This window comes from Corvus hawaiiensis, chromosome 8 (genome assembly GCF_020740725.1).
Source record: "Corvus hawaiiensis isolate bCorHaw1 chromosome 8, bCorHaw1.pri.cur, whole genome shotgun sequence".
In the NCBI taxonomy this organism is placed as follows: Eukaryota; Metazoa; Chordata; class Aves; order Passeriformes; family Corvidae; genus Corvus; species Corvus hawaiiensis.
The window spans coordinates 37,714,703-37,742,287 of record NC_063220.1 but is presented as its reverse complement, the minus strand read 5'-3'; the positions used below and the strand labels follow the sequence as shown (position 1 = coordinate 37,742,287).

Below are 27,585 nucleotides of genomic sequence, written 5' to 3'. Positions count from 1 at the left end.
GGGAATTACATGCACCTTCAGTGCAAAGGGGACAGCAAGCTCCTCCTCCTCCCTCTCCCAATCTCCTTTCAAAAGTGTGAGGCTCAACCCCACTGTAGGACAGCCTTCCCTTCTTGCAGGTGGAAAATGTCATTACAGTGACCACGTGAACTGAATGTCCTGGGCAGCAAAGCCTCGCCAAGGGGAGCAGCAGCCACGCAGTCCCCGCCCAGCTGGGTGCTGGACTCCCCTCGAGCAGCCGGGAGCCTAGAGGAAGGCACCAGACCTTCCTCCACCTCCCGCTCTGCTCCTCCCTCCTGGGAATACGCAGGAGGAGTGAGCCTGTTGCAAGGTGACCACCTGCTGCTGATTAATTAAAGGAGGCATTTTAAGGCAGGGAAAGAACTAACACAGCTGTAGGCTTTTAAAGCAGCAAGCTCAAGCCGCTGCGTGGAACTCTCCCTTTCCGAGGGATGATGCTCCTTGTGCTGCCACAGACTAAGTGGGAAGAGAGGAGCTGTAAAAAAATCTTAACAACCCTGTTGGCTGCCTGGAAGGAAGAGCCAAAAAATCCAGTCCTGCCTGCTCGGGATGGGATGGCTCCCGGCAAGCAGCTGGGCTGGAAGCGCAGACAGGAAACCCATCGCCCTCAAAACCTTGCAAAGGTTCGCTTCTCCAGCCCCTGCCCCCATTCCCCCCTCCCGGGCCGAGCTCCCGTTGCAGGGAGGGGCCGAGCCCACCTGGATGTGCGGGTGGCGGGGGCAGGAGGTGCCCCAGACGCGGGCGCAGCGCTCCTCCTTCCTGTGCGCGAAGAACTCGGGGCTGCGCAGCACCGCGACCCGGCGGCCCTGGAAGCTGAGCGCCAGCGCCGCGCTGCCCTCCAGCCGCTGCTTGTCCTCCGCCGACACCGGCAGCACGATCGGGATGCTCAGGTTCACCACACCGTCTGCCGGGAGACACAGAGGAGCTGAACACCCTCCAGCCGCCGCTCGTCCTGCGCGCACAGGAATTTTAACCGGCGCCGGGCACCGGGAGCGCAGCAAGCAGAGGTTTTCATGGAAGTTCAGTCATCGCAGCAGTTTGCTCTGCGCTGCTAATAAACGGTGACGTTAGTGGAATATAAAAGCTGCTTCTCTTAGGGTCAGAGGTGTCTCCAAGACACCCGGAGCATCTCATTAGTTCCTGCACTCTCCCTGGTTCTTCTCCATTAGCTGCTTGTGAAGTTGAAAAATTTAAATGTGCTTGGACAACGCAGCCCTGGATAACTGAAAAATTTAAATGTGCTTGGAAAATGCCTTCTCCTCCAGGAGAACCACCTCTATGGAGATGGCTCCGGTCTGCTGTTCCCTGGAGCACCCATTCCCTGCACTCCTCCTGGGCTACCTCCTCCAACAGGGAGAATGCCACCACCACACTCAGGTTTTGTTCGGGCTTTTTTCTCTGGCTATCTCTAGGCTGCTACTCCTCCTCCTTTACATCTCTGCACTGCCCGTGTTTAATCTGTTTTCTGTGTCAGTCTGTAAGTGCACACGCAGTTTCTAATTTCAGTGTTGTCCCTAAATAGCTTGAAATCCTGTTGGTTTTATCCCCACTCTCCCAATTTCCCAGTATTCCACTAAGGTCCTCCTATTTCTCCTTGGATATCCCGATGTTAATACAGAAGAACTGGTCTCTTCCATGGGTTTCCAGTCACAAACAAATCACTGATTCAATTTGTTTTGATCTGACCAAAATCAGTTTGGACCCTTGAGAGTCTTAATTTGAGGATTTTCACTATGATATAGATTTTTTACTTTTTTATTAAAATATTTGCATTTACTTTAAATTCACAACTGGGCATCATTTGTCTGCCAGGCAGAAATTTTCATGAATAATCATAATTATATTCACATGGGATCCAATCAATATCAGCTTCGTACATTTAAATCATATTGATAATGATCAGTCAATGAAGCCAGCACAGGGGGGGGAAAAAAAAAAAAAAGCTGGATTATGAAACCAACAAATGCTGCTGAAAGTGAGGATCTTCAGGCTCCATTTGCAAATGCAGGATGGAGAGGCAACAAAAGATCACTCCGGTGCAGGTAGTTATGAAATTACACAGCTGGGATTTTTGTGCAGACTGGTCCGTAGGACACAGAGTGTGTCGGGCCACGTCATGACTGCCCGGATCATAAGCAGGCCATGGCTGTAATAATTCCCCCTTTTTGGTTTGTTTTTTTGTAAATCTCAAAGAATTATACCCCAAAAGAATCTCAATTGCAGTAATTTGTGTAGAGCCTGAGAACAGTTCCATACATACCAGCTACCGAGCGCCTCTTTCCTGGGAGAACACAAACACAGTAACATAATTGACACTCAGGGGCACGTTACAGAAACCATTTCAAGACTCAAAGCATTTAAAAGCTCGGCCAAGCACTGCCTGACCACGGGCAGGGCTCCTGCTGGCGTGGCCATGGCCCTCCACGGTGCCCCCACAGCCTCACGCCGACACTGTCGCTGTCACCGCTCCCGACGGAGCTACTGGTGCTGGTGCATTCCTGCAGATCCACCCCCCTTCCTGCTGGCCCTACACAGAGCACTTCACCCACCTGCTGGGGCGTCAGGAGGGGTTTGCTGCAGAGCCCTGGCTTGCACAAGTGCACCCCGACCACCACGGGAGCTGCCCAAGCCATCGCCCACCCCAGGGCACAGGGGCTGTGCCGATGGCTCTGGGTAGAGCAGGCTCGAGCCTCTCCTTGGCAGTGCCACACCCCAGCCTCAGCACCACGGCATGGAACCCTCCACCACTTCCCAAAGCTCATCCAAGAGCACCTGGTGTTCTCTTTCCCACTCAGATGTCCCCCTGAGGGCCTGAGCCCGCAGGGTGCACCCGGGACTGATGCTGCTGCCCTCTGCTACGGAGACCTTGCTCCAGAGAGCTCTGCAAAGCTGCTCTCCTGGCCTTTGTCCCTGCTCCCCACAGAGCTCTACAAACCCTGAACATCTGCCCACAGAGCTCAGAGGAGCTGTGCTCAGGGATGTCGGCAGCTTTGGGGGGGCACCCCAAAACTAGATGCTCTCTGGGATGAGCCTCTGGCACAAAGTACGGGGCTCTGGAGCAACGTGGCCATCCCAGGGTGCTCTGCGACCTCGGCAGGCACAACAGGCAGCTCAAAGACCACAGAGGAGGCTCTGATAACAGGGACGTGCTTCTGAACACTGTTTGCACCCTGGGCAGGAGGTGAAAGGCTACGACGTGTCTGGGAGCAGAGCCCCCCCACAGACGTTCCCACAGTGCAAAGTGAGCAGTCCTGAGCTTTGCCTCTGCTGCACGGTGCCCAAATCCGAGCATCAGCAGCAAATCACTGCCCTGTGTGACCATGGGATCTCCTAGAAGGCAGGCAAGGCTCAAAGGGACTTGCTCACTCAGATCCCTGAGGGCAGAGATCACTGCCAGGTCTACAAACCCCAATGTGAGCACCCCACGTGCAGGTGAAGTCACAGAAACAGCATCCACAGCTGAGCAGCAGAGTGGAAACATTTGTGCCCCTGTCTCAGCTGTGGATGGCCATCACCTGAGCCCTTTTTGCTTTTTCCAGGGATGAAGCACCTCTAACAGAGCCTGCTACTGCATAGAGAAATCTAATTGAGGTCAAGTTACCACGTTGGATAGGCAGGGAAATGGGGTGGGGGGGCAAAACCAGGCTCTGCTCCTGTTTCCAAGGAGCAGCTGCCTTCTCCTCCCACTTCTACCTCATCCTGGCAGCCTCCCTGCTTCCCTGGCTTTGGGTTTGCATCTCTGTTTACCCTGGTACAGCCGAGCACCAAAAGAGCCACACGACGACTGCCGGAGGGTTTGAGCAGCCCCGCGCGAGGTGCCAGGGCCGTGCCCACGGCACGGTGACCTTGGTCCCCTTCAGGAGCCCGGGGACGTGGCCCGAGGGAGGACAGGAGGACACAGGGGATCCCTACCGTTGAGCAGGGTGCCGAAGTGCAGCACTTGCAGGTACTCTGCCTCCCGCATGAATCCTGTCAGAGGGGTGGCCCAGCCTTCGCTCAGCACCTGCACCCACTGCAGATCCAGCTGCAAAACAAACCCACAGGGGTCACGCTCCTGTTACCATGTCACACTCAGAAGTTGCTTTTCCTCCTCTTCTGCTGCAACAGCATTTTCATTCTGTTTTGTTTCAAATACAGGACATTCATAAGGGGGAGAAAGACATGGCGGATGTAGCTTGGGGCTTTCTAAGCCAGACTCACACACGTTCATAGCACTACTTAGAATCCCAGAATGGTCTGGGCTAGAAGGGACCTCAAAGCCCACCCAGTGCCACCCCTGCCATGGGCAGGGACACCTCCCACTGTCCCAGGCTGCTCCCAGCCCCAGTGTCCAGCCTGGCCTTGGGCACTGCCAGGGATCCAGGGGCAGCCCCAGCTGCTCTGGGCACCCTGTGCCAGGGCCTGCCCACCCTGCCAGGGAACAATTCCTTCCCAGTATCCCATCCATCCCTGCCCTCTGGCAGGTTGAACTTGTGGGGCTGCATGAACACAGCAGAGGAGACTGGCAGCCCTGGCCTCTCCCAGCACAGGGTGGAGGCGTGGCAGAACATGGCTGAGGATCAGGATCCCACCTCAGCTCACCATAAACCACAGCCACAAAAAGTCAGGGCCATCAGAGGAACACAGGCCCCTCTGGCAACATCCTCCTGGAAGCTTCTGCCCTTGCAGCAGCTCAATAATGCCAGAACCTGTGTGTGGCAATACCTTAGTGATCTCCACCGCTGGCAGGGTCTCTGCCTCAGCCCGGACACTGCTGAGTTTATCCTCAGGCACAAACAGCTCCAGAACATCCTTGACTGAGCCTTGTGGCACAATGTTCTGAAAGACAGAGCCAGGCAGCACTTGTAACACGCTGGTTTTTACAGGCACGCCAAACAGGCAATGTCCCAATGCAGGGTTCCAAAGCTGCCAGTGGTGGGGACATAAAAGTGACCTACCTGTGCTTGGAGCAGCTCCACGACCTGCTGGATACACTCAGACACCGACGCAATGTTTGTTTTCAGCACCAGTTCAGGAGCTTCGGGTTTCTCATACTCCGAGTCAATCCCCGTGAATCCTACGGACAATTAACCCCCAAATTAAATGTATTTAATAGAATAATCAGTGCCTTGGAGCCAGCAGCGCTGTACAAACAACCAGGGGGCATTCAAGCATGCTGGGTACAACAAGTGACACTTGTGACAGTAAGATTAGGGGAACAGGATCCTCTTGTGCACTACAAAGGGCCTTTAGAAACCCACCCCTACGTGTGGCACTGCCAGGACAAGGCATCCAAAGCTCGGGAAAGAAAAAGGCAAAGTAAGATCTCACTCCTCCATACCTTTGATCTCTCCAGCTCTTGCCTTTTTGTACAGGCCCTTCACATCTCTGCTTTCACAAATATTTAGAGGGGCATCTACAAAGATTTCAAAGAAAGGAAGTCCAGCTGCCTCGTGAATTTTCCGTGCGTTTCGACGATCCTGGTAGAAGAAAGATGGGAAAAATCTGAATTGCAGAAAAAAAAAAAAAAGCAACAACCTGGATTTTGACACAGGTAAATTAATTACTCTTATAGATTTATTAAATGTACACTCATTCTAATAAGGTTTTTTCATCTCACTTCCCTCCTTTTCTTTAAAGACACTTAAAAAAAAATTGTACAAATCTACAGTTTTGATCTGTTTTCAGCTTTTCCCATGCAAAACCTCAAGATCTTTTGGTTAGGCAGGACAGCAGAACTTTAGATTGTGGATCATTATCTGCCCTGTGTCAAAATGGTCAGACTTGATGATCTTAGAGGTCTTTTCCAACCTTAATGATTCTGTGATTCTACGAGAAAAGGAACTGCTTGCATCAGCCTGATAACAGCAGCTACGGAAGTGAAAATCGCAGTCAAATCTTCTTCCAAAAGAGCAGTGACAGCTCTAGGACAGGCTGCTGCTTCTGTGACTCTTTTCTGCCTCTGAGGAGTTAATAGCAGGGAGACCTTGAACTCCTCTTAGCTTTTCATCAGTTTGCAACACCGGGTTTACTCAGCGAGGTCACTGCCCTCCAAACAGGCTGTGCATCAGTGGTGTTCTACCAAGCACCCGATGGTGGATTTAGGAAACCCTCTCCATAACCCACCTTCACCATCTGAGCTGAAGCTGAGAAGAGAGCAGGCTGTGGTGGGGGGGGTTTACCTTTGTGAAGGGGGAGATGAAGCTGGTGATGCAGACGAGCCCCGCGTCGGCGAAGAGCCGCGCCACCTCGGCGATGCGCCGGATGTTCTCCTCGCGGTCCTCTGCTGAGAAGCCCAGGTTCTTGTTCAAGCCGTGCCGGACGTTGTCGCCATCCAGGGAGTAGCACGGGATGCCATGAGCCACCAGGTACTCCTCCAGAGCAAAGCCAATGGTTGTCTTGCCAGCTCCAGAAAGGCCTGGCAGAGGCAGGGAAGTGAGGGGTCAGGTGTGAGGTCAAGAGAGTGAAAACGAGAGCGCAACTGGGACACCGGCGGCAAAACTCCTCTGTCTGAAGTTCCCTACCTCATTCCTCCCTCAAGGAGGTTGGTTTCATCTTTCACAGAGCCCTTTTCAACCCTCCTTATTGAAGGGGTGGCATTAATGCCGTGAGAAAAGCATCTACAGCCCAGCATCTGGAGAGGTCCAACCCAGCAGTGCCTCTTGCTGGGCTGTGCTGGGACACACAGGTACCAGGAAGCAGGAGAGGTGTGAAAGGATGCTCCAAATCTCTCAGCACCTTCCTCTTCCTCCCCTTGCTCCCACTGTGCAGAGCCAACTGCTCTCCCATGCTGAACCCAAGGAGAGGCTCCTGCTGCAACCACGTGAGGTGGGACAGGCTCCAGCAGCAACGGCCCCTCATCGCCTCCTTCTCTAGGTGCATCTTTCAAAGAATAATCAGCCAGGCAAGCTCAAACCTTTCAGACACAAGATCCTTGAGTAATATTCAAAAAAGGAAGGAAATTGCCTTGGGTAGGGCTTTTGGCTTCAGAAATTACATAAAAGCAGATTGGGGACTTCAAAATTGAGGAGGAGAACAAAACCCTAATGTGCTTTAACCCAGCATCTACCACCTAAGGTGACAGGAAGGCAAATCAGAATGGCTTTACAAATCCTTCCAAGCACGTCCTTCGACACCCTCCAGCAGCCAAAGAAAATGCCAATATTTAACAAGCAAAGGAACAACTGGACAGCTGGCAAAAGACAGAGTTGTCTAAATATTAGAAATGAGAAATGCAACTGTCATTTCTGGCAGCCCCTAATCCCCAAGCAATGGGTTTATATTCCAAGGCAGAAGAGAAGGGCAACAAAACAAGTGGAAGGGATTGCTCCCAGCCTGACTCTGTGGCTGGGAGTGTTTATTCTCCACACAAGGTGACTGCCTCGTGCTGCCTCAAGCACAGCACACCTACGTGTCCCAATAAACTTCCCACCGCTCCTGAATGAAAACATCCGTGCTTTGGACAACCCTGGGTACGTTCCACTGCCAAAGGATTTGAGCCAAGGCTTCCTCAGCTACACACTTGGGAACAACGAGTGCTACCCCCAGGGGCCTCTGACATGTTCAAAGGAGTCTGATAGCAGCTGGGAAATCCATAAAAACATCAGTTATGGGCAGCAGCTGCCAGGGAGAACATCTTGCTGCGCCAGCACCGTGTGTCTGCCTTTCCCACGTGGGGATGTTTTGCAATTCCAGCTCCCAGGGAACGCTGACGTTTCCTGCAGATCCCAAATCCCCACCTCCCAGCCATACTCATGGAGTTTCACAGGTGAGGCCACGCTTTCACACCCAGACAAAAATACCTGTGAGCCAAACCGTGCAGCCTCGGAATCCTCCCCTGGTGCCGACAACTTGGCCTCTCTTACTCCTGCTGACATGATGGGCTTGGTAAACCACGTTGGTGGATCCCTGAGGAAATAAAGCAGAACAAAGCACTTCTGTTACCTTTGCTGCTCTCCGTGCAAAGGGAAATCTCTGCTGGGACAAATAGATTTGCAGAGAAATGCAAATTCATTAACGAGCCAGAGCGGTGAACTCCAGGGCTTTGGTGTGAGGTGGATTTGTCTCAGCAGCACAGACGGATTTTTTGGAGGCTCTTTGCCTCTGCCCAGGGTGTTTCTGGTGGCAATGCCTTCACGCCAGCAGGGAGCAGGGAGAAGGTGACTGGCTTTGCTGCGGGAGCACTGCCAGGTGACTGATCCCCCCGCGGGCGGGCAGGACGTGGAGTCTGGGCAGAGACACCCTCCCTGCCTTCTCGACGGTTTCAAATGCAGACAGACTCACCTATTATTTTAATCAGGCTTGCAAAACAAGAGCAACTTCAGGTGCTAATTTACTGGCTGTGTAACACAGAGAGCTGCAGCTGGGGCAGGAGCAGTGCCGAGCTGGGCACGCGGTGGGATGGGAGGCAGAGGAGACAACCCCTGACGTGTCCATATGCATTCCCAAGCAAACAAGGCACCAGCACAACGCTGGGCCAGAGGCCTGAATTTTGGTGCTTCCTAATTCTGGCGGTTCCCAACGTTGCTGACCCCAGACTCTGCGCAGGGCTGGCTGCAGGTGAAGCAGCCTGGACATGCCCTGCAGCTCCAGCAACGGCACCTCCACAAGGAATTTTCCACATGGAGTATCTACAGGACCCTGCTAATTGTGAGGATGATGTTCCCAATTGAGGCATCCAAAGCAAAGAACAAGGAGGGAACAAAGATATAAATATATCCTGGATATTCATGTAGGGAGAGAGAGAAGAGAAGGTTGCATGGAGACCTCACAGAACCTTCCAGGACCTGAAGGGGCTTATGGGGAAGCTGGAAAGGGACTGTTCATCAGAGCAACAGGACATGGGGAATGGGTTCAGGCTGAAAGAGGGGAAATTTAGGTTATTTACACGGAAGGAATTGTTCCCTGGCAGGGTGGGCAGGCCCTGGCACAGGGTGCCCAGAGCAGCTGGGGCTGCCCCTGGATCCCTGGCAGTGCCCAAGGCCAGGCTGGACATTGGGGCTGGGAGCAGCCTGGGACAGTGGGAGGTGTCCCTGCCCATGGCAGGGGTGGCACTGGATGGGCTTTAAGGTCTCTTCCAACCCAAACCAGTCTGTGCTTCTATAAAAAACCCAAAACATCTCTAGACCTGCCCCTGAAAAGGTGAGTGAGCGCTACGTATCCCGTGACTCAGAGAATAAAAGATAAATAGCTCAAGACTTGCTTTCTGTGGTTTGCTCCCTTTTGTTGCTTTTTGTGGGCTTTTTTTGCAGGGGGCTGTCAAAAGTTTGAACGTTTTGAGCTCGCAAAGGTGAGACAGCACCACCACAGATTAATTTTCTCCCACCCCCAGGAGTTCAGGCTGTGTCCTGCAGGAGATGAGCCATGATAACGTCCATGCCTGGGGAAGATGCAAGATCTGGCACATTCCTGCGTGGCTGATGTAAGGAGATTGTTCTAAGTACAGGTTGCTGTGCCATAAATCTGCGCTGTGTGAGCCTCTCAGAGCTCTTAGTTTGCACGCTGGCACCTTTGGGAGCTTGGGAAAGCACCACTGAGGGCACTTTTGCAATTCAGCAACACTGTCACACCTCTCCCACCTGCCAGGAGCTCCAGACGGTACCAAATCCCTCAGATTTTTCTCCTCTGTTAATAAATTTCCTGGGAAACTCTTCCTAACCCTGAGCTGGGCTGGGAGCTTGCTTGGCTGGGAACGGGCCCTTCAGTGGGAAAGACCAACTTCCCACCTCATCATCCACCAGTTGGGACACGGCTTGGGAAGCCAGAGCTGAAGTGTGGCAGAAGGGAGTGAAAGCAGCAGGAAATCTGATCATTAATGGCTTGAGAGCAAATCCTGGAGAGATTTTTGCCTAGGAAGAGCATATCCCTGCAGGATGGTTGGAAGGCAGAAGGAGGCAGTGGATGGGGTTTAATCAGATGCAGGGCTGTCCTACTGCTTTGATTCTTGGGGTGTTAACCCTGTCACTGCAAATCAAACGTACTGAAGTAGGTAATCCAATCATCATCACAACATCTACACGAGGGCACCAGGCCCTAAAGCAGGGACAATTTAGGACACTGGTAAGCATGTCTTGGAATAGTCTGGGTCAAGGAAATGAGGTTTGGGAGAGGAACTTCTGACTTATAATTCAGCCCCAAAGAAGGCTCCAAACAAGACAATAAATGTCCCAGCAGCATCTCCAAAGAAGGGAGGCATCCCCTGCCAGACAGATGGTTAAAGACGACACTGCCACGCTCTCCCCTTTCCTTGGAAATCTGCTGTTTGGCCCTGTCTGGATGAGCTCAGTGCTCAGCCCACCCTGCCTTACCTCATCCAGGAAATGAGAAAAAAACAAACACACTGCTCCAAACCTCGGACTGAGGCTGCAGCAGACCAAGAAACCCAATCCTAACTCTGCTTTTGGTCTTCTCTCCTACTGAGCCCGTCCATGAGGCTGGCAAGCAGGGAGACACCAAGACCTTGGTGGTCTTGAGGATCAGGCTTGGCCGAACTGCCTGGCAGGGGTCTCCTGGCTTAGTTTCCAAAGGGAACAAGCTTTCCATCAACCAGCTGGTGGGACAAGATGCTCCCCTCTGTGTGAAAGCAGGCTGCAGCCAGAGGCAGGAGGTTTTTCCTGAGTGATCCTCCTGAATAAAGGGATGGGGCCTCTGAGATAGGAGAGTCTTTGCCGGAAATCAGGAACCATCGGTGTCCTCTGCTCCGAGAGCCACCACTGCTCAACTCACAGCATGCCAAGAAGTGACCTCAGCTCCTCCTGAAGTAATTGGCCCTGGAAGGGAGTAGCTGTGCTTGCCCACATAAATGATGTGTGACTACTCAAGGAGATCTTATCAGGGAGCATCTTCTCCTCGCATCTGACAGTTAAAAGCACGAGGTCTGTGGGGCCTCTCCCAGACGTCGCTGACGTTATTGGGAGCAGAACCACTGCACGTCTAATAGGGAATACATCAGACAAAACCCATTTATAATCATAGAAGGATAGAGGTGTGTAAGGTTGGAAAAGACCTTTAAGATCATCAAGTCCAGCCATCAACCCAGCACCCCCCTCGTGTTCACCACTGAACCATGTCCTCAAGGGCCACACCACGTGGTTTTTGAACACTTCCAGGGATGGTGATTTCCCCACTTTCCTGAGCAGCCCATTCCAATGCTCTACAACCCTTTCCATGAAAAAAATTTCCTAATATCCAACCTGGCGCAACTTGAAGATGTTTCCTCTCCTCCTGTCCCTGTTCCCTGGCAGCAGAGCCCGACCCCCCCGGCTGCCCCCTCCTGTCAGGGACTTGTGCAGAGCCACAAGGTCCCCCCTGAGCCTCCTTTGCTCCAGGCTCAGCCCCTTTCCCAGCTCCCTGAGCTGCTCCTCATCAGAACCCCTCCCCAGCTCAGCTGCCCTTTTGGGTTTAGGGTTCTCCCAACAAATTGCATGGATGTTTTGCCATCTTCCACTAGGAATTCAAGTATAAACTCTGGCCCTTGAGGCAGCAGCTTCTCCTGCCTCCACATCCCCAGTTCTTTAACCAGCGCCTCCATGGCTGCATCAAGAATGGGAGCATGGCAAGAACCAACTGCGAGTGCCACATTCCACAGCTGAAGGGTGGAAATGAAGGACAGATGGGAGCTGAGCAGGACATCCAGGAGATGATCTGAGCGCACACAAGACCCTCAGGCACCCAGAGCAGGCAGAGCTCTGTGCCGCTGCAGAAGGAGATGTGGCACCAGGAAGCCGTGCTGGCCATCGCGGTGGCCGAGCAGGCCCAAGCCCGTGTCCTTATCGTGCCCTCAATTCACCCCTGCCTGCTGCAGCTGGCACAGGCACAGACCTGGACGCTGTCCAGGAGCCACAGCGCACGGCAGGCTGCGGCAGCATCCCGCTCTGGGTGAGGGACTCGCTCCTGGGAGCACGGCTCACGCCAGCAGAGCCAGGCTGTGCAGCACGGAGCTGCGAAGGGCACGTTACTCACACGTCCGGCTCACTCAGCACCGGCACCAGCATCCAGCTGGCAGCGCTCAGGGCCCCGGGGAAACCCTGACCCAACAGCCAGGGCAGGGTCAGGACTCCCCCAGCTGCCTTTTTATTTATAGGGCAAGCTCACAGCACCAGAAATATGATTCATTTTTTTCCAGTCAAGCGTTTCACACACACCCTATTTCGGTACCGCAGCCTGGACACGTCTCAGGAAGGAAAAATTAGACCAAAATAAAAATAGAGGCTTTCGAAATGTTTTCAGCTGATCCTATTTACAAATGGTAGAACGGGCTTTTAAAATGATGGAATGATCCCACAAACCTTTGCTTGCACAGGCAAGCAGTGGGATCGAGCACATGGAGGGATTATTGGGGTGTCTGTGCAGGGTCAGGAACCAGACCTGACGATCCTTGTGGGTCCCTTCGAGCTCAGGAGATTCTGTGATTCTGAGTTTGAAGTCAAACACTTGCCTAAGCCTCGGGAGAGTGAGCTAACCAATCATTAAAAAAACCCTCCCAACTCCTGCCAGCATACTGAAAAAAAAAAAATTAAAATTATTTGTTCCTACCGGTTGCATTTGATGTATAAAAATTATGTTTATCAAAATTTTCCTTAAAAAACTATTTTCTTCTTCCAGGACTGCTCTGGCAAAAGAGTGATACTGTCTCCATGAGCAACCAGGGGGAAAAAACCTCCTGTGAAAGAGTCATTTTCTGAAGAAGAGCAAACCTGATACTCCAGAGAAAAGGAGGAAGAGAGGAAAAAGGGGGGGGTTTTGTCTGTGGAAGCAAAGATTTGATCACAATCATATTGAAGCACAATGGAGAAACCTTGGCATCCCTGACATCCCAGCTTCGTTCTTGTAACCCAAAACCTGTGGACTTTCCCCAAATAATCACTTAATGGACTAAGGCAGAAAGTCTTCAAAACCAACCCCCATTCTTTCCCAAGGGAAAACCCCAGCAAGGCGGAGTTACCCTGGGAATTTTGCCTGTTTAACCTCTCAGGACGCAGGCCCACATGGGGAAGGGGGAGCTTGCAAGCACCTCTTGTACTGCCCAGCTCCCTGCTCCCATGCTGCTGTCGCTGCTGTGCCACCCTGCTGTCCCTGCTGTGCCACCGCCACCCTGCTGTCCCTGCTGTGCCACCACCTCCCTGCTGTGCCCCTGCCACCCTGCTGTGCCACTGCCACCCTGCTGTCCCTGCTGTGCCACCGCCACCCTGCTGTCCCTGCTGTGCCACCACCTCCCTGCTGTGCCCCTGCCACCCTGCTGTGCCACTGCCACCCTGCTGTCCCTGCTGTGCCACCGCCACCCTGCTGTCCCTGCTGTGCCGCTGCCACCCTGCTGTGCCCCTGCCACCCTGCTGTCCCTGCTGTGCCACCGCCACCCTGCTGTGCCCCTGCCACCCTGCTGTGCCCCTGCCACCCTGCTGTGCCACTGCCACCCTGCTGTCCCTGCTGTGCCACTGCCACCCTGCTGTCCCTGCTGTGCCGCTGCCACCCTGCTGTGCCCCTGCCACCCTGCTGTCCCTGCTGTGCCACCACCTCCCTGCTGTGCCACCGCCACCCTGCTGTCCCTGCTGTGCCCCTGTTCCCTGCACAGGGATGCGGAGTCTCCTTTCCCAGCGCCCGGAGGTGGGCAGGAGCAGCGCTGTGCTTTCTCTGCAGACTGAGCAGAGCAGTGACAGTGCTGTGTGTGTCCCCAGCCCCCTGCCGAGGCGGAGGCGCTGCCAGCATTCCCTGTGCCGGCCAGGATGCTGGGCTGGGATCCCTTTCTCCGCCCCGTGCTCTGAATAAACGCCAGCAGACGCAGTCTCTCCTTGGCACCCGCTGCCTGTTCCTTTTGGCATCGCCCCCGGGGCCCTGCCAGGAACGTAACACAGAGAAGCTTAAGGTTTTCTGAGCCATCCCAGTGCCCCGAAACAAGCAGCCTTTCAGCCCGCAGACAGACAGCTGGAGATGCCAAACCCCGCGAACACACGGGATTTTCAAGCTGCTGTTAAGCTGAAGTGGTGTTTTCTTAAGCCACAAGAATTTCTGAGCTCTTAGCAAGACCTTATTTGCTGATGGCAGCTCAAATATTTTCCTCTTGGCATAAATTCGCACGGCTTGGGTTGTCACAATCAAGTTTTATACAACACTGGCGCAAAAAAAAAGGAGAAGAAAATCAACAAAACCAGGCTCACGTTCCAGTAACTTCACAAATCAGATGCTTATTTCTACACTGTGAGTCCAAATCAGCAGTTGGGGACTGAAATCTGCCTCTCTGAGGGCTCCCAGCTCAGGCGTTTCCTTATCTCGGAATGAGATGATGTCACTACTCTCATTTCCTCGATGCAGAAAAGCCAGTGACTCATCCTGCGCTCCTACATTTTTAGGATAAACTTGCAAGGCCAGGACAGATGTTATAAAAACAATCTCCCCGTCTTCATTCCTGAAATCTGAAGGGACAGCTGCAGGGGCAACAAATATTTAACAAACAAAGCATTTCGTCAGGCACTGACAAAAATAACAATTTAAGCACGAAACCCCTCCATGGTTGCCCAGTTTTTAATATTCAGAGCAGCTCTGCTAAATGATCTCCTGCAGATGAACCCGCCTGAGCAGTTGGGCCCCTGTTCTTTTTGCAAACAATGGGTTTGCAATGTCAATTGCAGAAGAAATGCCTTGGTTTGATGCCTGCCAGGAAAACCACCCAGAACACACAGCCCTGCTTCTCTACCTTCTTCTGGAGAAAAAGATCGCGTTACAGAAATGGGAAACTGAGTGTCAGTCCCTCAGATTGCAGGGACAAGAGGAAAAGGGGGCAAAGGTACAGATTCTGACTACACATTAACCTCAGTATCAAAAAAGGTTTCCAGGCAGGAAGTGTATCCACACGTAAATAATTCCCCCCCCCCCCCCCAATATTAGATTCGGGAATTTAATCAGTGGGCTGTGGTTCTCTGTGGTACATACGGCACGGTACATGCCCCGCCTCCTGCCGCGGCAGGACAGGCACCCTATCCCTGAAAACATGCCGGGATTCCTGCTCCAAGCACCCTGCAAAGGAGAACCAGGCCAGGACACCGCCAGCTGAGCTCAACTGCGGGACACAGGCACACACACAGGCTGCGCTGGGCAGGGACACCTCGGGAGTGCAGCCGAGCCACAGAGTCCTCCGGTCACTGACCGAGCCACGTCCCACTCCACCAACGCCATCCCTGGGACAGCTCCAAAAACTGGTTCTGCAAACTGAGCCCACCTCGGCTCTCGATGGTATGGGGGTAAGATACCCCCTCTGAACATGCCCAGGGTATCCCTCTCAGGAAAGAAATCCTCTGTCTTTAGAGCAGCTCCAGTGGTTTCATGAGCAGTGGGAGCTACAGAGGATCTGTGTTCCAAGCAGCTTCATCAGCTGTGTGAAATACATCTATTTCTGAGCCCAGGGCAGGGAACGGAGCTGGGAAGGGGCTGGAGCCCCAGGAGCGGCTGAGGGAGCTGGGAAAGGGGCTGAGCCTGGAGCAAAGGAGGCTCAGGGGGGATCTTGTGGCTCTGCACAAGTCCCTGACAGGAGGGGGCAGCCGGGGGGGTCGGGCTCTGCTGCCAGGGAACAGGGACAGGACAAGGGGAAAGGGCCTCAGGCTGGGCCAGGGGAGGCTCAGCTTGGACAGCAGCAGGAATTTCCCCATGGAAAGGGTGCTCAGGCCTTGGCAGGGGCTGCCCAGGGAGCTTTGGAGTGCCCATGCCTGGAGGTGTCCCAGGAAGGGCTGGAGGTGGCACTCAGTGCTCTGGGCTGGGGACAAGGTGGCCATCGGGCACAGCTTGGACTCCGTGGGCTGGGAGGGCTTTTCCAGCCTCAGGGATCCTGGGATTCTGTAAAAGAACTCATCCTCCTGTGAGGCTTCTCCTCTCCAGGACCCAGTGGCAGCCTGATGAAAGGGAAAAGCTGGACTACAGCCCAGGCTGGTGGGGTCTCAGTGCCCTGGCCACAGGGTGCCTCTCCCTGCCTCAGGTTGGATGTCCAGCCTTGAACCTGGTGTCTTGTGCCCCATGTGCCTGACTTTGCAGTGGTCAGCAGCAGGCCACAGGATACCTCTCTCCACCTCAGCATCTTTTTCAGGGTTTTCAAACTGCAAAAGCAGCAGCAGGAAGGAACGTAGGGGAACTTGGCCAGGAGCACCACGCAGGACACGGTTAAATGGGGGAATTTTGCCTGGCGGGCCAAAAGTTCACTTGGCTGGAAAAAATCATTACAATGAATTCATGGAAGGAAAGTTCATGAGGGACTATCAGGAGGAAAGGCACAGCCTCTGGTATCTCAGCTCGTAAATCAGTGGAAAGGGGGACAATGCACTGATGTCCCAGCCATAAACTCTTTCCTGGCTCCCACTCTCGGCTGCTGCTGGAAACGACAGATGGGGCCAAAGAGACGTTCCTCTCACTCAGCACCTCCTCAGTGCCCTGGGAATTTCTGCTGGATGAAGACAGGGCCGTTTTCACTGCTGTACCGCTGACTGTGCCACCCTACAAAACCAGCTGCAGGAGGCAAGGCCAAGTTGAGGACTAAAGGAGGATGAAATTTTCCTGCCCCATCTCCCTGTGCATCTCAGCCCCACAAGCTGCAAGATGGGCTTTTAATGTGTGAGTGCACCCAGGGTTACCTAGAGCCTGGCCCAAGTCAGCACCGAGGATGTCGTACTCTTCCTGAACGAGTGCCTGCTCAGCATTTCCCCTCCCTCCCTAAAGCAGGCGGAGGCACAGCTCTGAGTCATTCCATGCTGCTCAAAGGCTGGTCCAAGGACAGTTCAACATTTTCCTCGGAGATTATTGTTAGTTGGCCCCTCAAAAATTCATGTAAACTCCCAGCATCTCTCAGAGGGTGGCACAGCCCCCAGTTTTACAGCCACAGAAGGGTAGTGGAGAATAAGACCAACAGCAGATGAAGACTTCAGCTCCCACAATATTTAAGACAGAAAAATGCCCCGTGTTTGAAGAGCAGCTCCCCCGGACTTCAGGCTGCACCTCTGAGAGCTTGACACTCCTCACATCCATCCCCAGGGGCTCAGATCAGCTTTCCAGAGATGCAGTGAGCTGCCCCAGCCATGGCTGGTGGGGCACTCATCATGCCCAGGGGCAGGTGCCCAGCTCAGACCCCCACAGCAGCCCTCTAAAAAAATACCCTCCTCTAAAATGACTTTTCCCCCCTCTTCCCATGCTCACTGGCAACACAACCTAATGATCTTCCCATCAGAAGGGCTGGGCCTGCCTGAAAAATGACCTCCCGCCCAACCACACTTTTTGCACCACAATGGGAAGCTAAAAAACAGTTTGATATTGAAGAAAACATTTTGTTCTGCCAGAGAGGCTGCAAAGACCTGCAGGTCAGAAAGTCTTGGAAATGTAGGTGCAGACGGTTGTTTTCCAGCAATGCACAGAAAAAGCTCATCTCAACAACCCACAAAGTGCTGCAGCTAACAGAAAATAAAATCAAATCTATGTAAACCAACTCCTTCCTCAAGCTCTGCTCTCCCAACACATTTTGGCACCCACTCAGCAGACAAAGCTTTTGACACATGGAGTTGTAACTGAGCCAAGCTGTGAGCAAAGGAGCAAAGACCACTCTGGGAGGGATGTGAGGCAGTGCTAGTGAGGAACTACCAGCCCCACAGGCAAATCCCGACTTCCCAGCATCCCACGGCATGACGCATACCCAGGGCTTTTTTGCATCCCTCCTTTTGTTAATGATCCACTCCGTGTACATTTTCTCTTGGAAATGATTAAGCTGTGAAACCATTAAGGAGCTATTTCTCACTCCCTTCAGCTGTGACACCCTGCTCACGATAACAGCAAATTCATAAATGGCAACCTGAATTACACAGCCTTTCTCTTAATGGATCTTTGAGAAGCAAAGTGTACGAGCAGCGTGACCAAGGTACAGGCTCAGGCATTCACACAGGCCCTGCACGCCACTTATCTTTTGGGGGCCTGTACAGCTGTAAGTTTATCTAAAACACCTTTTCATTTCTAAAGGCACCCTCCAGGATCAACATCAGCCCAGTTAAAATTAAAAAAAAAAAAAAAAAGGCAAATATGCCAGTGTTTGTCTTGAAAACCCTCCAGAAAAACAAAATCTCCATGGCCTAAATCTAAGCTGCAGCTGCAGTGCACATGTCTGGGTAGTGTGGGGGCTTCAGCATCAGCTGCTGATTGACTAAAAGCTCTTGCAGGGGCTGCCCAAGGAGGGCACGGATGGAACCCTACACCTCTGGATTTTGGCATGGATTTGTAAGTGGCTGTGACTTGATCTGTGCAGAGAAACCAGAGGAGGCTGGAGTCTGTATTTATCCCGGAGTCCAGCAGCGGGACAGGAAGGAAGGCGCTGACTCAAAGCGCTTCCACTCAGAGCTGCAGGAGCTACAGGTGGGTTTCGAGGCCCTGGCCACCCCCTGGTGGCTAGCCACCCCCACACCAACCTCCTCCAGCAGCAGCAGAGCTGCTCAGCTGGTGACCCCTGGGAGACAGAGAGATCCCAAAGAGCCACTAGTCCTGTTGGGAAAGCAGAAGATGAACCTCGGAGCTCAGCTGCAGGGGTCAGGCCTGCCCTACCTGCTCTCTCCTCACAGGGAAGGGCTGTTCAGGCAGGAAATATCCATCCCAGCAGAAAAACCCTTCCCTTTCTCCGTGTGCACGGTCCTGGCAGCTGCTCTGTCCCCACACAGCCCCCTGGAACACAGCCCCCTGCTGCTCCTGCTGCCGTGGCACTGCCAGGGGACACCAGCCAAGCCCTCCTGCACTCGGGGACCGTCCCCCACAGCCCCCAACTCGCAGCTTCTGGGGCTGCACCCCACCACAATGGTTTTTTAATTCCCCAACACCTGGAGGGCTCAAGCATGGAAAGGAGAAGGCATTCATATTTAGGAACCTGCAACTTTTCCTGGCTTTTCTTCCCTGAATTTCCCCAAATTGAACCTGCCTGCTCTTACAGGGCAGAGTGTGGTTATTAAACACTGGCCTGGCACACTGGCAGCCCAAGTGAGTGAAACAGCAACGTGGGGGCAAGAGACTGGAAAGAGAACTTTCTAAATAATAGCAAAAGGCTTCAGAAAACTGGGAGAAAAGGGGAGAGAGTTATAATTAACACAGCAACAAAAGTTAATCACCTCATCTTTCCATGGTCTTCAAAGAAAAGAGAGATAAAGCAAACAAAGCAATAGAAAATAAACCAAGAAATCCCAAGCATGTGATGAGCAGCTGGAAAACAATCACCTTTGGATGTCACGGTGCAATGAGTTGGGCACCGTGTTCCACAAAATCAATCATGCTGTAAGAACAAGGCTTGGGACTCACTGGATCAAACACGAGTTTTATAAAACTCGCTTTCTTGAGTGACTCAGCCCAGAGCAAGCCACGCTAATTCCCTGAAATCAGGGCTCTGCTGCCCTGTCCCCTGGGCAGTGTCACGGCGATGAGCTACTCAGAACTGCTTTGAAAATAAACAGCTTTCAAGATGTTTTGCTCTTTACGTTGAAGGCAACAGTTAAGAGTGAGAGGAGATGAATGCATGGTTTGGGTGTTTTAATGAGCTTTTTCTTTCATGTTGCTTTGCAATTAAATTGATGGAGATGTACATATGTTCCTGCTCTGCCTGGGATATCAGTCCATCTGAACTCTGCCCTGCAGCTCCAGTTTTTTTTCAACATGAGAGTAGTTTTTAGGCAAAGAAATTAAGCCTCTTTCCTCAGGGTTGATGCCTGATCTTGTGGGTTTGTTGCTCCTGTTTAAATAAATTTAAATAAGCCCACATCATTTGCACGTAAGCCCTACACAAACACAAGTGAGCCAGCAGAAGTTCCAGCTCTGTGACGGAGCTGGGCTGCGGAGGCACATCCCGCTGCAAGCCGGGGGTGCCACACCAGTCTGATTCCTGGAGATGCTGCTGCGAGGCCAGGCAGGGGACAAAGCTGAAACACTTCCCCTGAGAAAGGCAGTTTCAGCACTCGGCTCTCATTCTCCCTAAGCACCTGCAAGGGCACCCAAAGAGAAGCCCCACTCGCCGGGGGCAGGACTCCCAGCGCCTCCATCCCATGGGATGCGCTGAGCTGCACTTTCCGCGCAGCGCCGGGGACACAAAGCCACGCAGGCAGTCGCCCTGCCAGGGCAGGGCCGTGCCCGTGGCTCTGGGCTCTGTGGCAGGCTGCCCTGGAGCACACTGCACCATCTGTGTCCTCCTGCCCGTCCGGGAAACGCCGCTCGGCGGGCAGAGGCAGCGAGCGGCGGAAATACCGGCGGCGGGGCCGCAGGTGTGGGGAGAACGAGCTGCTCTCTCGACAGAGCTCAAAGAACCCCTCAGCCCTGAAAGCCACGCTGTGCAAGAGCCCACACAATAAACAAGGGCAGGCCCACAGCTCCACCTCGCTCACTGCAACCCCTTCATGCTGTGCTTGCTCCTGAGAGCAGGGTTTGCCACTGAGGCACACAGGAGGGCTGTGTGAGGAACATTAAAGGCTTTAAGGTCGTCATTACAGACCGTTCTTCTTCCTGAAAAGTCAGTCCCGAAACTGGACAGAAATGAATGCTTTCTGTCAGTGAGGGCTGGGAACAGAAGGACACTGCCTGGCACGTAGAGGACTTCATAACTCTTGCAGTGTCATGAGCAGAAATGAAGAGAGCACAGAGCATTTCCACATTAACCAGCCAAAGAGAGATTCCTGCACACCACGACTCTGGTCTTCCTTCACACAAGGCAGAATTAAGGTGTCATGTTCATTTTTAAGGACATCATGTGTAGAGCAAAAAAAAAAAAAGCCATTAAGTTTTCTTCTTTGTACTTTGCCATAAGCTTCGAGAAATAAATGGGTGTGCAATTAAAGCATCCTCAAACCGGCCTCAAACTCCAGAGAGCACTCAGGCTGAATTTAGGATTTAAATCCTGGGCTTCTAGATATTCAGTTTCCAAAATGAGGAGCACTGTCAAATAACACAGTGGTCCATCTCACAACAGCTGGCACTGCTGTGCCTTTCCAAAACTGACAGCTGACCAGCATCACCTGCAAAACGCAGCTCTGACATCCCCTCAGCCAGTGAATTAAGCCGGTAACACCGAGCCTCTCAAAACCACGTCTGTGGGACAAAGATTAACACACCACCCACATGACGAAACTGTGGTAAGACTGAGGTTTTATTAGCAACAAGGATTTTTAGGAGTAGTAAGGATTCGTGTTACTGGGAGAACAAAGAATGGGGATTAAGAAGGGGGCAACAGAAGGATGATCCTACTGCTGTATCAATAGGGATCTCAATAGGATAAATTACTGTGTTTTCATTTTAAGATTGAACACCTTTGGCTGTTGCAGCTGCAAAAGGTGTCACAAAAAATCTTCTGTGTGCACAAAAAAAAAAAGGTCAAAGGACCCTGAACAAAGTGAAATTCCTTATCCCGTGCCTTTGACATAAACTGGAGATGGTTGAAACCAGGAAGGTGCTGAGGTTGCAGTCGGGAGAGAGAACTTCCTTTGCACTCTGTGCAACCACATCTTTCTGACAAGGGACAGGAAGATCACAAATGGGACATCACCATTTCACCATCACTCCCCAAACCTCTTGTAATTGGCGAAATCACGCCTTTTCTCACTCCATCAGATACCTGGCAGATAAGCACACAAAAATCCACCTACAGCTGTCAAGCTGATAGCATCTGTTTTGACAGCCACGGCACAAAGGTCAGCCACAAACTTGCTTATAAAGGTCATTTTTCCAGCCCAGGGTGGAGGCAAAGGAGAGGGATTATTCTGGAAGTCCAGTAATACCTCTCTCCTGTCACAGCAATGAACAGAACTCCCATACACAGCTCACGGCTCGCACCTCCCCTGCCTGAAATAATCCCTAAACCACAGGTTTTTGCGTTTCCAAGAACACTCTGCCTCACAAGCGCGCTTTGTTCTGCGTGGTTTTGAGTGCATTCCTCCCCGGACAGATTACCACTGTGTCCAAAATGCATCAAATCCATCGGAAAAGTTTATGGCAAACTAAAAAAGAAATCAAACCAACCAGCAAAAAGCAGCCCTAAAGACCTGCGTCAAGATTTCTTCTGGTTCTGATTTAAAACCTGGAAAACGTACGCGCAGCCAGAGGGACCCAGAGCTCCCATCCCAGATCCCGGGAGTGAGGGAGGGCGGCTGGCAAGCGGAACGCGATGTCTGGCTGCGGCCGGGATTTGCAATTTTAATTTCTAACTGAACTGTGTCCTGGCTATGGTTACTTCTCCTTGCTGTGTGTGTTCTAAAGCGCTGGCTGCGCAGCGATGCTGAGAGCCTGACGGAGGTGGTGACCCGGCTCACCAACTCCTTCTCCGGGTGCCGCCGGGACAGAGGACCCCCAGAAAGCCACGAGCGAGGCAGGCGCTGCCCCGACCTCCGGCCCCGCTGATCTGGAGGGGATCAGCGGGGACCGAAGTCGGCACAGGGGGACAGGTGCGGGCTGCGGCCGAATGCCCGCGGAGGATGCGCGGAGCGCCCGGCCAGCGCGTCCATCCCCGTCGCCCCGAGTGACGGATGGGCTGGCGAGCTCCGAGCGCGCCCCACCAGAACGCCCCGCTGCCGCTGCCGGGGATCCCGGCGCCGGGCAGAGTGCCGGGGACTCGGAGAGGGATCCGCGGGGACCGCCCGCCCGCCCGCCCCCCGGCGCGTCCCTACCGTGTGCTCGCGGCTCGCCATGGTGCTGCGGCGGCGGGCCCGGCGGGCCGGGGCTATAAGGGCTGCGGGACACGTAGCGCGGCCCTGGGCCGGCCCCTCTCGCCCTGCGCCCGCCCCCGCCGCCGCCTCCTCCGGCCCGGCCCCCGGGGGAACCGGGCAGGGCGCTCCGGGCCGGGGGCGCGGCCCCCAGCCCCGAAGGAGCGGGCAGAGCGGGCACGGCGCGCCCCGGCAGAGCCGACCGCAGGAAAGTGCCCCAAAATGAAGCGCTTGGGGCTTCTCCTGCCGCGGCCGGGCTCCAGGAGAGGGAGGAGGAACAGCAGCCCACACAACACCACTGGGCGAAGAAGCACCTCCAGAGGATGATGATGAGGATGATGATGATGATAAAAATGATGTTTAAAACCAAGCAATGCTGGAGGCTGATCCCTGAGGGTTTGGCCAAAATACCAAAAAAGTTGAAAAGAAACACAGAGGAGCCTCCCGGCAAACAAAGCACAGCAGATGAGGGGAAGAGAAACCCCGTGACTGACAGCTTTGCCCCAAATCCTCAGTTTTCCATTGCTGGAAAAGCTCGGATCCCAGAACGCTGCTGAAACAGAGGAAATGACAGGCAATGTCCTGGTGGAGGGAAGCCCCCGTACAACCTTGGGATGGCCCGTGAGCCAGGGACGGAGGAAGGGCGATCCTGGTGGGTGGGTAATTTTACACCCGAGGGCGTGTGGTCCCATCCGGCATGGCACTCATCCTCCTGGCCCACTGCCTCCTGCTCTATCCCCATCCACCCATGGATCCATCCCACGGCTACAAGGATGGCTGTGCCAACCCTGCTGCCTCTCCTCTAGGAGGAGATACCTCACTTCTCATCGTGCCCAGAAGAGCAAGTGCTCCCCCCAGGTCCAACACGCTGAGCCTACTGTGGGCAGCTTCTGGGACCTGCTCAGCACATGATCACCAGCAGTGCATAAGAATACTCCTGTTTAATCTCTGCCCCTCACTCCAGCACGGTGTAAAATCATTGATGCCTCGAGGAAAGCCCCTCGATGGAAAAGGAAAAAGGTGTTTGGACTTTGCAAAGCTCCCCAAGGTTCATTCTCCTGATGAACTGTTAAAACAGAAAATGGGAAACCCCAAGAGAGCAGCGAAAGATAAATGGGCCTCCTCAAATGAAGTCTTGCTAAAGGAAGAACAGGGCCCACTGTGGGAAAACAAGGAGGTGAAGGAATGGGGCTGGAAGGAGGCAACAGCACCTGCTCAACCAACTCCTGAAGCCAGGCAGCTATTAGAGTGTGATCAGCTATCAGCTGAACTAATCCCCAGTGTAATTCCAGTTAAACCCATGGCATTACACTCGGGATTAACTCAGCTAAATAATGCCAGGGTCGCCTTTTAGCATCGCTCATTCCGTGCTTTTTTTCATATTGTTTTCCTCAATTAAGAGCAGATTAAATTTCTGCCACAGAAACAACCTGGCAAGGTTGGAAGAATAGGGAAAGAAGCCTGAACACCATATCCACTGGAAAAGTCCATCCTGGTACATTCAAATTCCCATCTTTACACCCTTTCCATGTTACCCTGCCTTTTTGTACCTTCAGTAAAGAAGAAGGGTGGGAAAAGTGCCCAGGAGACCAAGGCAAGCAGGGAAACACATTTACTGAAGAACGAGGAGCAGCACGAAGGGGTTTGTGAAGAAGAAAAGGCACAAAGAGGGGCTTCTGTAACAACAGACCACTCTGAACCATCCTGGCCTGACACAACCAGTCCTAGAGGGGGCATTTTTGAAGGAAAACAACTTTTTTTCATTAAAAGTGAGCTGTGGAAAGGAAAGGGGGAAGACAGAAAACTAGTGTTACAATATAACAGAAAAATCAGCATCCAGAGCATGTAACACCTCCATGTTTCCCCTAGATACCTATCAGTGAGGCAGAAATGAGTCAACATTATCTCCATTTGTTGCATCATTCCTCACTTCTAACTTCATCAAAGTTATTTCCCTTCTAGGAATTAAACTGACTGCTCAAAACCTGCCTGAGAATTTGAGCAAATAATATTTGGTGTATAAGAGATCCAAGGGTTTTCCACCTATTTTTCCCAAGCACAATGCAAAGAACAGTACTAACTTTTGTTACATTAAGCTACAATAACTAAATGTATTTGGTTATTGCCACAAGTTTTAATTTGTGTGGGGCTTTTCAAGGAAGTAACTGATGAAACAGAATCAGAAACAAAGCAAGAAAGAAAAAAAATCTAGTTGCTTACCTCAAGAGACACACAAATTAGTGACACTCAATTTTCATTGAAGAACTCCTTGGGCTATTGAACAAGAGCTTCAGCCTCATGCAGCCAGGGAAAGCAGCAGCATCCCAGCAAAGCAGGCAGGGGCTGCCCCTGGATCCCTGGCAGTGTCCAAGGCCAGGCTGGACACTGGGCCTTGGAGCAGCCTGGGACAGTGGAAGGTGTCCCTGCCCATGGCAGGGGTGGCACTGGGTGGGCTTTGGGGTCCCGTTCTACTCAAACCATTCTGTGATTTGATGATTACAGGGAGTATTTTTTATTTGTGGGGATTCTCAGTCTGCTTACAGGAGACTCTTGTTCCTCTCCTTACTGGGAAGGACAAAAGGAAGTTGTGCCCCTGTGACTTGCCCTTGTGCACTTGGATTCAGCATTTTCCTGCAAAGTCTGTAACACCCTGACACCCCAATCTCAAAGAGACAATAATTCCCTAGAGAAAAAGCTCTTTTAGGAGCCCATTGTGCAACCTGTTACACTAACAGAGTAAAATCTACACATAACTCCCCCAAACAGGCCCAGCAAGCAGCTGCTTGTGAGGCATATGCTACATCCATCTTCCCCATTCCAAATCACCTTCTTAGTCAAAATTCCTATCCCAGCATCACCCAAGGAATTACCCCAAAGCACCAACACTCAGGTCAATGCTCACAAGCTGGCCATGATGTGATAAGCTCACCACCACCTTCTGCCACTTGCAAGGGGGCAGAGGTAGAAATGAAGAGGCCACATCCTTTCAGCTCTGAGACATCAGCCCCAGTAGTGCTGCAGCCTCAGGGCGCGTGCCATGGAAGGAGACGGCTATGCCCTGCAGTGCTCTCCCACATGGAAGGTAAAGGGGTGGGGTCACTGTCTCTGACTTTGCACAACTACGCTCTTAAACCCTCGCAGGAATTCCCTCATTCAATGACTGCTAGGTCACTAGCACTCCACTACTCCCTGCACTCAAAACTACTCCACTACTGCTGCCTCTGCTCTTATTTATTCACTTTCCTAGCACTGGGGAACCTGCAGATGAAGGTTCAGTGCTGTGCTTAGGTTTTCCAATCCATGGAGACACAGCTGTCATCTTTAGCACCATTTCTTCTCAGATTCTCTGGCTTTGTTTTTCCAAAGTGACAGGGGAGGCTGTCACCCCAGTTAATGGAGCACCCTCCAGTCACTGGGAGTGTGACAAATTGTGCTCATCCTGTCCCCAATTGTCGCGGGTTTGGTTTGTAACCGGGCAGAAACACCAATTTAGTGTAGTGGTTTGGTCCAAAATACTCATTACTGTTTATCTGCTGTGAGATAAGAATTAGGAGAAATGCAAAACAGGCACCAAACTTGAAAGAATATAAAGAAGTTTATTAACAGACCTAAAAGAAGAAAAAAAATTATACCACCTTCAGAACTCTCCTCCTCCCCCCACCTTCCTCCCTTCTCCCACTGACAATGTAAAAAGACAACCCTTAAGATGTTCAGTCTGTTTACCACTTCCATAATAACCTTGTTCAGTCCATTTAGAAAGAGAAGTCTCTTCTTGCTCATGCTATGAAAACATTATCACAACGAGACAGCCGCCCACTTCCAAATATTGTTCAGTCCATTTAGGAAGAGGAGTCTCTCTGCTCGCATGTGAGTCCCTTCCCCCGACTTGCAGCTTTTCCCGCAACTGCTTTCGAGGATCCACTCTTGAAGTTTTTTGGGGTACAATTTTAAGGTTGAGCCGTTCAGAAACAAAAACAGAGGCCCTTCTCCTTCCCTGGGAGCAAAGGGTCTTCATCATCTTCATCTTTAGGACTATCTCTGGGAGCATCTCTAGGGACTGAGGTTTTCTCCTTTCCCGTTTGGAGCAAAAGTCCTCATCTGGTTCATCTCTCCCTGTCCAAACTTCTCATGCAATTACAGCTGCGTCAGCATCTGCCTATCTCAGTGCAGGTGCTTTTGCTTACGAGCTGAACACTCCACCCCCCATATCTTCATGAAATTACAACGGGATACTCTGATATATCATAGCTTCACAACAGAATTTCAGCTTTAAGCATCTCCTCTCTCTCTTCCCTCAGGTTTTCAGCTCTTCACAGCAGTAAAAGGGTTAATCTCACCTCGGCCTTGCAGCTTTGCAGCTGGAATGTTGAATTTTTCTTATCGCAGTGGAGAGGGGGGAGAGCCGAGCCGCTCCGGCTGCCCACAGCAAGGCAGTGGGGGGGGGGGTTCCACGGCTGGAACAGGTCCATCGGCTCCAGGGTGGCCGTGGCCCGGCCCGGCCTGGCCCAAGCAGGGCCTGGCTGGGCCCACTGGGCCCTGCTCGGGCCCCGCAGCCACCTGTGCCAGCGCCGGAAACGAGAGAGAGCTTGGAGGGGGAGTTTGCCTATTCTTAAATGTGGATCACAGAGGCGGTCACAACTTTAAGTGGCTTAGAGAATTGTCCATATTCAAACTGGCCAGCTGATAGGTTCTATCAGGTCCCAGAGGAAACTGTAAGCACCCCTTAGCAAGGACGTCCCTTCCGGGACTATGCTCGCTAACCTATGACACCAATGCATTAGGATCAGTACCTTTGAAATCTGAATATTCCCCAGCTGAACACGGTAACACCTCTGGCATTAGCCCACAGAGATACCAGAGACACCGAACTGCCCCAACAAGCACTTCCAGCTTCTCCACCTCACCTTTC

At 52.5% G+C, this 27,585-nt stretch overlaps 1 protein-coding gene across 3 annotated transcripts in view; it reads right to left on the bottom strand.

Annotated features, from left to right (window-relative positions):
- Positions 1–27,585, bottom strand: part of PAPSS2 (3'-phosphoadenosine 5'-phosphosulfate synthase 2) — a 41,996-nt gene that overhangs the window by 4,467 nt on the left and 9,944 nt on the right. For 2 of the 3 annotated variants that reach the window (XM_048311032.1, XM_048311031.1), the window contains 7 exons: positions 7,803–7,908; positions 6,183–6,418; positions 5,342–5,480; positions 4,959–5,077; positions 4,726–4,839; positions 3,934–4,045; positions 720–925 (listed from right to left, as the gene is read on the bottom strand). In XM_048311032.1, the coding sequence (XP_048166989.1) occupies positions 720–925; positions 3,934–4,045; positions 4,726–4,839; positions 4,959–5,077; positions 5,342–5,480; positions 6,183–6,418; positions 7,803–7,908 (1,032 nt within the window). Of the gene's footprint in view, positions 1–719; positions 926–3,933; positions 4,046–4,725; positions 4,840–4,958; positions 5,078–5,341; positions 5,481–6,182; positions 6,419–7,802; positions 7,909–22,640; positions 22,692–27,585 lie in introns of those variants that run through there. The other variant, XM_048311030.1, reaches the window with a different exon arrangement.